This window comes from Squalius cephalus (assembly GCF_949319135.1).
Source record: "Squalius cephalus genome assembly, chromosome: 12".
In the NCBI taxonomy this organism is placed as follows: domain Eukaryota; kingdom Metazoa; phylum Chordata; class Actinopteri; order Cypriniformes; family Leuciscidae; genus Squalius; species Squalius cephalus.
Window position 1 is genome coordinate 17,592,216 of NC_137133.1, and position 15,220 is coordinate 17,607,435.

A 15,220-nucleotide genomic window follows, 5' to 3' on the forward strand; every position below is an offset into this window, starting at 1 on the left:
GGGTTGATCACATCCTGAACAAATGGTCAATTGTAGAATGGGAATGGGTGTGGGACACAGAGAACCATCTCAAACAATGGGGTGTCACAACTTCATTAACATACAAACCACAGCTGTTGCAACAAGAGAAACTTCATTTACATTAAAGCTGTCTCAATTCAGGGGCTGCATCCTCCGAAGGCTGCATTTGAAGGCCGATTACGTCACAGGAGATCACACGGCGCGACGAAGGCTGTCCCAATTCGAAGGATCCTTCTAATGCGGTCTATACCGTCATTGTTGCCAAGTCCGAGGTTTTCCCGCGGAATTGGGATACTTTTAAGTTGTTGCCGCAGTAAAAAAAAATTCCGAGGGTTGATTTCCAACCATGAAATTACAATTTCAGCACTCCAACACCACCAAAACATCCCTCAGATGTAGAGCATTTTTGAAGCCCAAAGTGGGCTCCATCGCCATCTTGGCAGATCGTCATCACGCGTCACTCCCGGATAACCAAAATTGGGCAAAGAGGTGGGATTAGCTGAGGTTACATGATGGCTAACAGACAGCAGGCAAACGGCTAATAGTGACAGCAGCGGCAATCCACCTGTCACTCAAGTGGCCACGCCCTTAATTATGCAGAACTTTAAGGCTTAATATAATTTAAACGGATGAGCTATAAAAAATGCACCCCCCTCACAGTTGTCATGAAGGGCAAAATTAGCTATATAGACCAAAACCACTTTTTGCACAATGCTGTAAACATTTTTTTTTCTGCTGTAAAGATGGGCATATTAACATGGGGGTCTATGGGATTGACTCTCTTTTGGAGCCTGTTTCTAGTGGCCACTTGATGAATTGCAGTCTAAGTCACATTCGTGTTGGATTCAAGAGAGAGAGCAGAAGGTTTCCGCTTGGCCATGCCTCAATATTCTTTGGCGGCAGCGATTTCCTTCTTATTGTCCTTTGGGCATTGACCATTGTGTTCTTACAGTGATCTTTGCAGGAGGTCTGCTTCAAGGGACAGTAGCAACAGTCCAAATCTTCTGCATTTGTACACAGGGTCACTTAAAATGGATTATGAGCACCTAGGTTGTATAACCTTTTCCATCTCTTTAATGCGTTTTAAGCTATTGCACAGGGAAAAAGTTAAGTACAATCAACTTAGCTGTATAAGTCATTTCAACTTAAATTACATTAAACTGACTTTAAAAAATGAGTTGACTCTTGTATAACTTAAAAAGTAAAAAGTTATACGAGTTAAGAAATTTGCTTAGGTTATTTTAATGAATTAAAGTAATGTAAAACATATGTTGTCAGAACTTAATGGTTATATAATTATTTGTACAGTGTGGGATTTAGGCATGATTCACACTAACTTCTCTTTCTTGAGAAGACCAGATTTGATAAAGTGCCCCTATTATGCTATTTTAAAGTTTCCTAATGTTGTTTTGGAGTCTCCTACAACATGTTTACATGAATCAAAGGTCAAAAAACTGTTTCATTTCCTCATAATATACATCTCTGCACATCACCACATTTTCAATGATTCTCAAATGACTCGTCAGATGAATCAGTCTCTCTAAATCCCGCCTTACCGTGAGCTACTCTGCTCTGATTGGCCAGACAGCTCAGTCTGTTGTGATTGGTTTACCGCGTACAGCCCGCGCGTCGAAAACAAAAACGCCCATTGCCATAACAACGTCAGCTGTCCTGAGGCTTCCTACACCACTGATCTATATAGAATGAAACACTGGAAGAACTAGTTATTCTTCAACCCGAACCTCCATCACAAGGGCGACTTGAGCAGGACGTTTCTCAGTGATACACTACTCAGTTTGAGGTACATTATGAGATATTGCAACTGTAATTCCTCACCATCAGCATTAACAAATGCATGTCCATCAATAAACCGATTATTTTACTTGTACTAATTTATTTACAGAGTATTTTCGTAATATATTGCGGTGAACACGTGGAAGCTGTATCAATAACAGTGCATGTATGCAATGAATGTATACATTAGCATACATGCAACGAGCTCTAGCGTGAATGACTGATGTGAATGACTGATGTAACAAATGTTGGTAAAACAAATCTTGCTCCATGCTTAATCTTTCCGCTAAGTAGTGAGAATGACAGACAATCTGCATTAATAGACACAGTTATAGGTAATAGTGGCCCACAAACTGATTAGTAGAAGCATTTAAGACAGTGATAACGTGAGTTAGCCAGTTAGCAGGAGACCTACACAATATAAAACTCAAAACTAAGTATTTTGAACACCATCTTTCAAGAGCAAGCGGTTTGCGAATCCTGCATTGAACTCCGAGATTTGAGAAGCAGTCGTCAGTGAAATAAAGGGGACACAGCAAAAGTTTAGCATTATACTGCTGTGATATCATGGTAAAGATGAATTTTAACCACTGAGTTTTCACATGCTCGTTCGTCCTTGGGCAGTGAAAATAAACTGGCTTCACCTTCAAATTGTATAGCACAGCATCTTCTCGACATGATGCTGTCCAGTATCCACAGGAATCAGCTGCAGGGTTGAGGTTCAAGTTTTCCCTTGTGTCTGCGCGCAATATGTGGGCGGGCAATATGCTAATGTTTCGTCTTGACGTCACAACGAAGCGGCTTATGACTCGTTTGAAAAACAATTAATTTCATTGACTCAGAGTCGACTCTTACTTTTGAAAGACAATAACTTTTTGCAGGATGTTTTCATTCACTTGAAGGTATGTTACACACTACATGAAAGGTCATTTTCAAAAATCCATAATAGGGGCCGTTTTTACTGTACAACTGGTTGTGTGTTATTAGTTTAGTCAGATTATGTTGGTCTATAGTTGTGCCTTAGATGAAGATCAGACCACATTTTAATAAATGGAGTAATAAATGGAGACAATCAGCTATTTTCAAAGGGTTCGCAAACGTATTCATTCCTCTCGATATTCCTTGCTGAATGACATTTTCATGGAGTTCTCGCAATTGTTTTCCTTTTAATAAATTGCTCTGATTGCCTCCGGTATAAACAATCTTTATTTCTCATCTGAAGTCTTAGCTGCACTGTTACATATGCATGCTGTGTTAATGTTCATTCATTTGTGGTTGCTATGGCTACATCCTACACAATTTTCTAACACCATCTCCCTTGAAAACAAAACTGGAGGTGTTAACAAATGCTGTGTTCAGAGAGATTTCTTTAAAGGTTAAGAGGTCTTTAGGTTCGCTGACCCATTTTTTTCACACTGAAGATTTACTGCCAATAAGCTTTAGTACAGTCATTTTGTTATGCCAGTGTTCTGCTTTAAATCATATTTTACGTTAGGGAACTGTCTATGGCCAGAATATGACATTTAAAAGGACCCATGAGCTACAATAGCAGTTTGCGTGTATACCATGAGCTAGCGTGCATACAGTATGAGTTTGAATCTGGCTCACAACATTTCCTGATTCTGTTCCCACTCACTCTCACACCGTTATCTACTGTTTTTCTCTTTACTTTCCTGTTAATAAAAGTGTCTAAAGTAAAAAAAAAATGTAAAAAGTGAATTAAAGGTAAGCCATGTTTTTCATAAACCCTTTTTTGTTACTCTCTTCACATCCTGATGAATGTCCCACTCACGCTCGGTCATATAATGGCAGTTAATAGCATGAAGCATTTTTCTTTTTTCCTAAAGCTTGAGGCTGGTCGCTATTCACTGCCATTATATAAAGACGAGCGTGAGAGGGAATTTTTTGTTTTTTTTTTGTATGTATTTTTTTCTCCTTTTGTGGTCTGAAAAAGAAAGAAGGACATACAGCATTAGAACAACAGCAGGGTGAGTTGCCATAAAGGGTTAGTTCACCCAAAAATGAAAATTCTGTCAGTAATTACTCACCCTCATGTTGTTCCAACCGCGTAAGACCTTCGTTCATCTTCGGAACACAAATTAAGATATTTTTGATGAAATCTGAGAGTTGTCTCACTCCTCCATAGGCTGCTATGTGACCGAAACTTGCTGGCCCATAAAAGTCATCAAAGAGATCGTTAATATAGTCCAAGTGACTCCAGTGGCTCAATCTTAAGTATATCAAGCGACGAGAATACTTTTTGTGCGCAAAAACAAACAAAAATAACGACTTTATTCCACTTTTCATTTCCTTCTCTCTGGGCCTCTAGTTGGTTCGCGTAGTCTTTTTGCGCAGCGCGTCTGTGTTCACGTCACCACGTATGCTCACTATTGGCCGACGCCGGTCATGTGTGTGATGCGTGATGACGTGCAACACAGACGCGCAGCGCAAAAACACTACGAGGCCCAGAGAGAAGGAAATGAAAAGTGGAATAAAGTCGTTATTTTTGTTTGTTTTTGCGCACAAAAAGTATTCTCGTCGCTTGATATACTTAAGATTGAGCCACTGGAGTCACTTGGACTATATTAACGATCTCTTTAATAACTTTTCTGGGCCAGCAAGTTTCGGTCACATAGCAGCCTATGGAGGAGTGAGACATAGCTCTGATTTCATCAAAAATATCTTAATTTGTGTTCCGAAGATGAACGAAGGTCTTACGCGGTTGGAACAACATGAGGGTGAGTAATTACTGACAGAATTTTCATTTTTGGGTGAACTAACCCTTTAATGATGATTTTCATTTTTGGGTGAACTATCCCTTTAAAGTTTATTATTTCTATAAGTACTCTTTTTAAAAGTATGTTAATGTGTACCTCTTTTTCACATGGGGTGTGAGCGAATAATGGAGTCACATATTGATAATATTATGTTTTGGCATCTCACGGCTGTAAACGATAAATATGAATGGCAACAATTTAACATGCTTGGTGATAGCTATTTTTAGCCATTTCTTGTAAACCGCCAGTTTTTTTTTAAGTAAGTTCCATTGTAGAATGTTTCATTATCATAAACAGACATTTTTTGTGTGTATACTCAACGGGTTTAAGCACATAGGAGTGACAACCTTCTGCATTGTGTACATACTAAACTTAATAAAATTACATAGCAACTCCAGCATGAATTACTTGAGAAAGCATGAGATTTATCACAGGCGAAAATATAATTTTACTAATGTCACCCTGAGAAACAATTACTGTCCTAAAGAGAACTGTGTGCTTCCGCTATTCATTTATACAGTATCACTTTATATTCTCTTTAAACCTGCATAATATAACAATGCTGAATCCCAGTCCATTTATTGAGATGAACGCTATTGATCTCCTCACAAAATTACAAAAATATAATTTCTTCTAGAATACAAAAGTCATAATGTATTGATACGACTAAATTAGTCCAAAATAAATCAGTCTATCTAATTACTACCAAGAGACGGCAAGATAAGCTTGTGTGGGATCCATGTTTTCTTTGGGTCCAAAGCTCTCTGACTCAGCTCTTCATATCCTCTTGCTAATTGGTCTCTGTTTTTGGAGGGATATGAGAGCGTCATTAAAATAAAATGACTCAAATATCATTGTATTAATGAGGAAAAATTAACAAATAAACCATTTTCAAAATGTCTAAAAATGTAATTACAACTAAATCATTAATTAATTAAAATTACTTGATGTTGATATACATACAGTACATTAAGACGCATAAGCTGAACATGAATATATGAAATATATGAGTATATGAAACTAGGGCTGCACGATTAATTGCAATTAACATGAAATCACTCTTAAACCGATTTGGCTTATCGCGATTATGAAATCGCAAAGACTGCGATTATTTTTTATGCGCAGCTTGTCAGTGCAGCATGGCTCTGTTATCAGTAGTAAATGTCATGTTTAATCAATTAAAGCATTTCAATCTTCTGATTATTCAGCTACAGAGGTAGTATGATGCCCATTGGGATTTCCTGGAATTACCGGCGCCTTTTTCTAGCCTAGAAATCTAGACGCACCCTAGCGGCAGCAAAATTTATTTTGAAGCCAGGGTAGTCTAGCAACTCTCCGTTGACTTTCGGAGCTGTAAAAACCTAAATTAGGTCAGGCCAATCACATCGTGTATAGAGTAGGCGGGGCGGGCTTAACATAATGACGACAGAGTTGCGACGGTTACCTGCCACTTGAAAACAAAGAATGGTGGCTGCTGCTGGAGAACAGTCTTTCGAATCGGCTTTGGCCGCGACTCTGGGGGACTTGGAGTTAAGTTTTTCTTTGAGAAAAGAGCAAAGAACGGCACTTAAGTCATTCTTAAAAAAGGAAGATGTGTTCGTAGTTTTGCCGGCCAGATTCAAAAGTTGAATCTATCAACTAACGTTAGCTCCGCTGTTGGGAAAACGTTCTGGTTGGTTGAAGCGCTGTCCTATTGCGTGCAGAGGGAATTTGAAAGACAGCCGTTTATCCCGCCCCTCGGATTGAGCCGTGTCTATGGTGAGTTGCCAGACCTAACATCTTGATGTAGGTCTGGCTTGCCAGGCTAGGCGTTTTCTGCTTCTGCTTTGCATTTTTGGCGTGTCTGCGTGAGAGCGCTCTCTGGCTTTTACTACTGAGCATTTACTACTGATAACAGAGCCGTGCTACACTGACAAGCTGCGCATAAAATAATCGCAGCCTTTGCCAAATCGTGAGCTATTTCGATTAATCGTGCAGCCCTACAGTATATAAAACGGTGTCACTCGCAAGCTGGCTGGTAACATTTTTATGAATTCTAACTGCATGAACGTGAACAAACATGAACGCCGCTTGGGACAATTGACTGGCCAGCGCTGCATTGTCAATATTCAAAACTCTAAATTTTGTTACTCCCGCGCTGTGTGGAAAGTTTTGGGTGTGCAAACATCCAAAGCGCTCACCCAGAAATCCACGTCTTAGACAGCGTGCGAAGCTCTCTTTCATGTCTTCTTGCACTTGAGCGGACAAATTCACAGCAAATTATGTAAAAAAAATAGCACGTATCCTAGTAAACATAGTTGGTTATGTCTAAAGTGTACGTGAACAGTTGAGGAACTAAACACACGTCTACAGTAATAGTATATCAGATTCTAAAGCGACAGCAGCCTAATATTCTTGCTGCTGTCTGCTTTTAATGCTAATCAAACAACAAAGGAAAAAATCACTCACTGCTCTTGACTGAGTAACTTTTGTAACTTTAATAAGGATTTATTTGTGCTTTTGCTTGTAATTTGATTATTTGTTTTTTTAATTTACAACTGACTGTGTGCTTACAATTTATATTTATATTAGTTTGCCTAGTAGTTTTAGCTGTGGTATCACATTGGAATAGAGAATTGTGAATTATCACTGGTATCTAAAGTGTTGGTGTCATTACCGTTTCATTGCCGGTAAAATATATTTATGGCCAGTACATTTTCTGAAGTCACCGGCCATTGGCAGGTGTGGCAAACAGTTAGTTTTAGGCCCTGGGTGTACCTGGTCTACAACAATGTTTAGGCAGGTAGAACATGTCAAATTTACACCCATCATGAATGGCCGGACATAGGGTTTTCCAGCCGAACAAGAGCATCATACTCCCTCCACCGGCTTGTCATCGTCCCACGGTGTATCCTTGTGCTATCACTTCCCCAGGTAAGCGGCGCACACGTACACGGCCGTCTACGTTATGTAAAAGAAAATGGGACCATGCAACCTTCTTCCTCTGTTCCAAGGTCCAGTGTAATGTTTTGGCTCATCAGTGTATAGACACATTTTAAACAGATTTTTTTTTTTTTTTTTTTTTTTTTTACATTTTCATTAAATGTAACAATAAATAATCCATCAAATCATTTTTAAAAGCAACTTTTAAACTGCTTTTCTTAATCCATTCACCAACTACGTTCTTACAATTTTAAAATCAATTTATTGTTACATTTAATTAAATAATTTTAAATGCATACATTTGTCAATAAAAAAAGTGATTTATTTATTTATTTACATTTTTATACTTGCCAATAATAAAGCCACTGGGTGTTCTGGGAGTTCCTGGAATTCCTCACTAATTCTGATGGTTGCATTGGCGGAAAGTTATCTGCAGCTGGTGGGATTAAGGAACAGCTTGACGTGATGGGTGATGAAAGGTGCGGTATCCTCTCGCTCTGTGTGCGAGTACAGGCTTTGATGGTGTGTGTTTGTTTATCTGCAGGTGCCTCAGGATGAGTGGGGAGGTTATCCAGGGGAGGAGGAGATTCCATGTCGCCGGATGCGGAGCAGTAGTTACGTCAAAGCCATGGGAGATGAAGATAGCGGTGAGTCTGATACCAGCCCCAAGACGTCACCTCAGAAGACTGTGCGGTCCGATGCCCTTGTCCTCAAATCAGCCTTGCAGAGGCCACATATAGACACCCAAAGGTAAGTCTGATTAGATCTTTATTGTTCTCATTTTCAACGCTGCGTTGTGCACACACTGACTGCCTGCCTGTTGTTTATGCTCCTGCCTTATCTACCTTTCTTTTCTTCTTCTCGGTTTTAGAAGCTTGAGCTCTTTCCAAGGTGTGTTTGCAGAAGCACTTTTTAGACTTAGCTGGTTTTCTCTAGATTTTAAGGGTAGATGTTGGTGTCTGATGAGCTGAGTACAGAACACTATTAATGTGCAGAGGAATTTTGTACTGAATGCTATATATTGCATATTATGTTTGTGCCTCAGATATTGTTGAAACAGAAATTGTTTGTGGTTCTGATGCATGATCAGTTTGGGCTCTGGGTGGTTTGAAATATGAAGTGCAATATGGAGGGGTGGGATTGTTTTGTAACAAACAGTTGGATCAGATTATGTGCTTTATTGTACATCGTTTCTGCATATGCTTTTGATATATATGCGGCAGTTCATTTGCTTCTCTTAACATCTGCTTCTTTTAAATTATTTTAACTTACTGTGTTGTCATCAGCATATTTTCAAATATTGGCACTTTTAGCCCTGGAAACAAATGTATATACAGTACATACATTACAGTAGAATAGTAAAGAATTATATAAGTAATTGACACACAATTATTATTTACATTGAGTTGTGATTTCATTCTTTGTTTAGATTATCATACTTTTTATATCATAGTTATTATTTATATGATGGATTTTCTATCATAAAAATATTTTAAAAATACATTTTTAAGAGCATTGCAGAAATATTTGATAAGTTGTTGTTAGTCCAGACATAAGACTTAAAGGGTTACACTGTGTCCTAACCAGACGCGATGCGATAAGATTCTTGCGACAAGCAATTTGTCTGTCCACACCAGAAGCAACGCAACTACAAGTTGCGTCAAAATCAATCAAAACCCACAGCCAATCAGAACAGCCCGTGAGCGGGCTCTCGCGGCAAGTGCACTGCACCAGAGAATCTTGACGGCACTCACAAGAAAATGGATAATTACATAATCAAATTCACAAATATTACACCATTTAAACATTATTAAAAATAAATACTGAGTTACTAAAACAATATTTGTTAAAGAATGCACTTGTTTGGTCACAGTTTAAACGTTCTTATTTGCATTTTAGTCAGGGGGCCAAAACTGATATTAAAACTTTGTTGGACACTTTTTGGTACAAGTATACAACCTATCCAGTATTAATATTTAACCCCTCAACATGTGTTCTAGCCAGGTTGTCAGCTTAGAAAATGTTTTTTTGTCCATTTTAACACTATTATCTTAAAAGTGGTAAAAGCGGATTTTTTTCCCAAAGTGCTTCCATTTTCTTCCATGTTACCTATTGTAATTTTGGGCAAATGTGCAATATAATCCAACTTATGTGCAAGCATGATCATTAAAAAATAATAATCAATAAATACCACAAGAGTATCACACCACAAGGGGCACTGTTGTGTCAGCACAGCTGTGATTTGGCAGCAGATTGAGGCAGCAGATCCAGAGAAGATGATCACAGCAGGTGTCAACAGTACAGTCTGAACAAAACTTTATAAAGGAGTGAATCACACAATCACACAACAGATTAACTTGATCTATTTGTCTACACAAACATTTACCTCAAGATTCTACCATTCTACCATCAAATGTTGCCAGAAACAGGTAAGCTAAACTGTTTTCCAACTAGCTATATACTTACCAGACTTACACTCACCTAAAGGATTATTAGGAACACCATACTAATACTGTGTTTGACCCCCTTTCGCCTTCAGAACTGCCTTAATTCTACGTGGCATTGATTCAACAAGGTGCTGAAAGCATTCTTTAGAAATGTTGGCCCATATTGATAGGATAGCATCTTGCAGTTGATGGAGATTTGTGGGATGCACATCCAGGGCATGAAGCTCCCGTTCCACCACATCCCAAAGATGCTCTATTGCAGTGGTTCTCAATCCTGGTCCTGGGGACCCACAGCTCTGCACATTTTATATGTCTCCTTTATCTGACACACCCAGTTCAGTTCATAGAGCTCTTTTCTAACGAGATGATGATCTGAATCAGGTGTGTTAAATGAGGGAGACATACAAACTGTGCAGAGCTGTGGGTCCGCAGGACCAGGATTGGGAACCACTGCTCTATTGGGTTGAGATCTGGTGACTGTGGGGGCCATTTTAGTACAGTGAACTCATTCAAGAATTGGTTCAAGAAACCAATATGAAGTGATTCGAGCTTTGTGACATGGTGCATTATCCTGCTGGAAGTAGCCATCAGAGGATGGGTACATGGTGGTCATAAAGGGATGGACATGGTCAGAAACAATGCTCAGGTAGGCCGTGGCATTTAAACGATGCCCAATTGGCACTAAGGGGCCTAAAGTGTGCCAAGAAAACATCCCCCACACCATTACACCACCACCACCAGCCTGCACAGTGGTAACAAGGCATGATGGATCCATGTTCTCATTCTGTTTACGCCAAATTCTGACTCTACCATCTGAATGTCTCAACAGAAATCGAGACCTCATCAGACCAGGCAACATTTTTCCAGTCTTCAACTGTCCAATTTTGGTGAGCTTGTGCAAATTGTAGCCTCTTTTTCCTATTTGTAGTGGAGATGAGTGGTACCCGGTGGGGTCCTCTGCTGTTGTAGCCCATCCGCCTCAAGGTTGTGCGTGTTGTGGCTTCACAAATGCTTTGCTGCATACTTCGGTTGTAACGAGTGGTTATTTCAGTCAAAGTTGCTCTTCTATCAGCTTGAATCAGTCGGCCCATTCTCCTCTGACCTCTAGCATCAACAAGGCATTTTCGCCCACAGGACTGCCGCATACTGGATGTTTTTCCCTTTTCACACCATTCTTTGTAAACCCTAGAAATGGTTGTGCGTGAAAATCCCAGTAACTGAGCAGATTGTGAAATACTCAGACCGGCCTGTCTGGCACCAACAACCATGCCACGCTCAAAATTGCTTAAATCACCTTTCTTTCCCATTCTGACATTCAGTTTGGAGTTCAGGAGATTGTCTTGACCAGGACCACACCCCTAAATACATTGAAGCAACTGCCATGTGATTGGTTGATTAGATAATTGCATTAATGAGAAACTGAACAGGTGTTCCTAATAATCCTTTAGGTGAGTGTATAGCTAGGCTAATTTACTTTCATAATTACTAGCTTACTTACTAATAGGTAAATTAAGTTTTGTGCAGATGTGTAATGGAAATATTATGTTTTTAATTTATTTGCTGCACAGCAGCCTATTTTACAGTCTGCTATAGCTAATGAGTTTGTTAGATAGCAAAGCCCTCAGCTTATGTCAGAGGACATTGTAGTGATCCACTCAGAAACCAATCAGACTATTGTAGTGAAAAAATTCTTTGCCTTCAGATTAGATAACATGGATCCAGAGGGAGCTGTAAGCCTAGCGTCCAAAGAAAAACAAATAGGAAGAGATATTGATTGGGAAAAATGTTTCATTTGTCAAGACAAATATGGAAAATACAGCCAAGATAAAGCCCTTTGATTGAAGTGATTTTTCAGGAAGTGGTGTCTTTGTGCTCTTTCTGGAGATTATTGTAGTATAATATTGTGCAATATTTTTGCAATATAATAGACACACACCATTATTTGCATTGCGCTTAGCTTGACCTTGCTTATTCAATCCATTCAGTCTCAAAGGGATGAGACTGACAACCTGAGAGCCAACCTGAGAGCCACTGCTTTGATGGGGGAAAACATACCTTTGCCATACGACTATTACATAGTTATTACTACTAACTAGTTACTAACCCCTAACGCTAAAGAAGTGAGAGAGCAGTTTTGTTAGGATGGAATTAATAACTATAGTGATTAAATATAGTGAATTAAATATAATTTGTGTTACAACCTGGTACACTAATTAAGTCAAATAGCACCATAGACCATCATCTACAGTTCTAAATTTCCGCCTTGACATTAAAGTATTATAACTTGTGCAGCATTGCACTGTCTCTCCCTACAAGCTTTAAACTTGGCTTGACTCATTCCCATAGATATGGGTACTGATTGATAGAGGTTTTGGGATACTAGGTTATGTTTCCAAGCTGATATTCACTTTGAAAACTGGTTCTCTTTAGGCGGAGATAGTTTTTTTCATGTTCTAGTTCTGTTGTCTCTTACACTGTACAATAAATGTTCATTCTGACACTTCAGCAGACATCCCATGAGTGTTGGCTTTCATTTGATACCATTTTTATGAATATGGTCCTTGTGGTTGTGGAGATATTCAACATTTACTGTTGGCATGTCGTGTTGAGCAGGAAACCAAAAAATTGGCCTGAAATTGCTTGTACAAGTAACAAAAAAAAAATTCAGCTTGACAACCACCCTAATATCTTACCTATGGGTGTCTTCTAACTAAAAAAATAGGGTGACAGCTTGTACCAAAACATGTCCGCAAAAGTCTTAACGGAAGCCCTTTTCAGAATTGGCCCCCTGACTATTTGTTTCATTTCAACATCTGAGGTGAATTATATCCATTGTTGCTTTTACGGCTACAAAGCTGGAAGCACTAAAGGATATTCAAAGTGATATTACACGCTTTTAACATTAAATAAAGCAGATAAACAGTTCCTGAGATTATCATTGCCACCCTTTGTGTTTGAAGTTCCTGCGTGACGTTGCAGAAAAATAGAAACCGTTTCTAAAATAGAATTGTCGCATGTCGCCGTCGTGGCTGGTTAGGACAAAAACTCTGATTAACATGGAAATTATACCTTTTGTCGCGGCGTCGCGTGTTAGTTCGCCCAAAAATGAAAATTCTGTCAGTAATTACTCACCCTCATGTTGTTCCAACCCCGTAAGACTTTTGTTCATGTTCGGAACACAAATCAAGATATTTTTGATTAAATCTGATAGCTGGATCACTCCTCCAAATGTACGAATGACGAAGACCATAAATACACTAAGTATTTTTGAGCAAATAAATGCAGTTTTGGTGAGCATAAGAGACTTTAAACATTGAAAACATTTTAACATTAAAAAATCTTAATTATTCTAAACTTTTGACTGGTAGAGTATACAGAAGCTGTAGCTGGAAATGTTTAAAATTGGACCATCCAAAGGACTCTAGCAGCCTCATAGCAAACCAGAATGTTTTAACAACCTTGTAGCAACCACCCAAAATCAACACCAACATCAAACAACATCTTGTCTGGGTATCCAGAGAGATTCACTGAGCCTGAGTGAGCAGCTGTCATTCACAGCTCTGCTTTTCAAATATACATCGGTCACTATTTTGTGCACTTTAAAACTAGAAAAGTGACAGTACTCACTCATGCCATCTCAGTATTTAAGAGCGACAGCATTCTTTGTGATTTTTTTTTTTTTTTTTTTTTTGAAAAGGCATGACTGCTGGCGACAGCAGTGATGCGTATGTTTGTTTTGGGATTGATTCTGCCCCATGCAGGTGTGTTTCAGGAACTGGAGAGTTGCTGAGTTCATAATTTATCACTATGGTGCCCTTCCTGCAAGACACTTAACCCACATTGCCCCAGGGAGACTGCATCTATAGTGCGCTATGAGATGTTATGGGCAAAATACGTCACTAAACAACATTAGGTAAATTTAATTAAGACAGCTCAGTGCATGTACCTGTATATCAGGTTGTGTTTGCAACCCGGTTCCCTGAGAAGGGGAATGAGACTGGGGAACGGCATCAGCATGTCCGGTGTCTGAAACATGTATAAACAAATGCCAGTAATCATTGGCAGACTGGAGTCCATGACGTCACACACGGAGTGCCCGCAAGTACAAAAGGGTGCCTGAATTACACGTCATTAACTGAAAGATTTCTGAAAGAGCCATGAAACCCTAAAAGGCATTTTTTGAGATGTTAACAGATATGTATAGGTTGCACATCAATGAATACAAAAATAGCACTAGTTGATCTGTTTATTATTAAGGGAAAGTGTTTCTTATTTTATTTTTTTTCTCAGCTATTTCATTCTTCCGGTTTAAAAAGCAAAGTTGAACCAAAATCACGAAAAGTGAGGTGTATGCGTTAATTTAGAGTGGCGATTGGTTGCTGTGGAAAGAGAGGACATGTCTACCTCATCAGCTTTTCTCTGCATTATTCATAATAAATCAGTGTGGATCACAGGTCATATCTGGACTGGAGCATACTTCATTTTAACGGCCCTAGAGTAAGTAGGGGAGAACATCCCATACCCTGACTTGAGTAAAGGCCCTTCTCCAGGACTCACTTTAATGGATAAACTAAAATTCTACAATCACAAGGAGGTACACAAACGGTGATCCACCTCCACTCATCAATTTATAATAATGATCTTCTGAAGAGACCTATAGAAGCACCCCAACAACGGGGAGCATACATACCTTCTTCAAGACCCAACAACAGTTGGGGAGGGAGGTAAACAAAACTGAGGGATTCTTTTGAATTGCCCATCATAGTTCAGTTCACCCTGCTTTACCCTAAAGGGTACTTGAGCATTCTACCAAAAGGAGCATGGAAGGTGCTAAAAAACACAGTAATTAGCACCTCAGGCTACAACCCTCGGTATTGCCACTCATCCAAGGGTGAGCACATATCCTTAGCCTTACTCAGGAAATGGAGGCATATGAGAGCAGGACATAATGGAGTTTGCCCAGTAACTCTCATCATTTTTGTTTTTCATTTTTCCGGGTTCGTACAATCTTTTGAGAGTGAAATTCAAGCACTTTTCAAGGACTTCAAGTGCTTCACACAACTTTTCTAGAGAAAGGACCAACTATAGACAATGCTTTACTCCAGCGCTTATTTTAGTATGCAAGGGATAACAAAAAGGACACCCCACATGCTGTCTACTTCTACTTATCAGGTTATTGAACATGGGTCATACTAAAGAGGCCTATAAATCACCTATCCCAAAGGGGACCATACATCCTTACATCAAGACCCAACAGTA

General features: G+C 39.2%; 1 protein-coding gene across 1 annotated transcript in view; it reads left to right on the plus strand.

Moving 5' to 3' along the window:
* Positions 1-15,220, plus strand: part of LOC307168974 (disks large-associated protein 2-like) — a 93,030-nt gene that overhangs the window by 20,979 nt on the left and 56,831 nt on the right. The window contains exon 3 of the mRNA XM_079889294.1: positions 8,059-8,264. Coding sequence (XP_079745420.1) covers positions 8,059-8,264 — 206 coding nt within the window. The remainder of the gene's footprint in view (positions 1-8,058; positions 8,265-15,220) is intronic.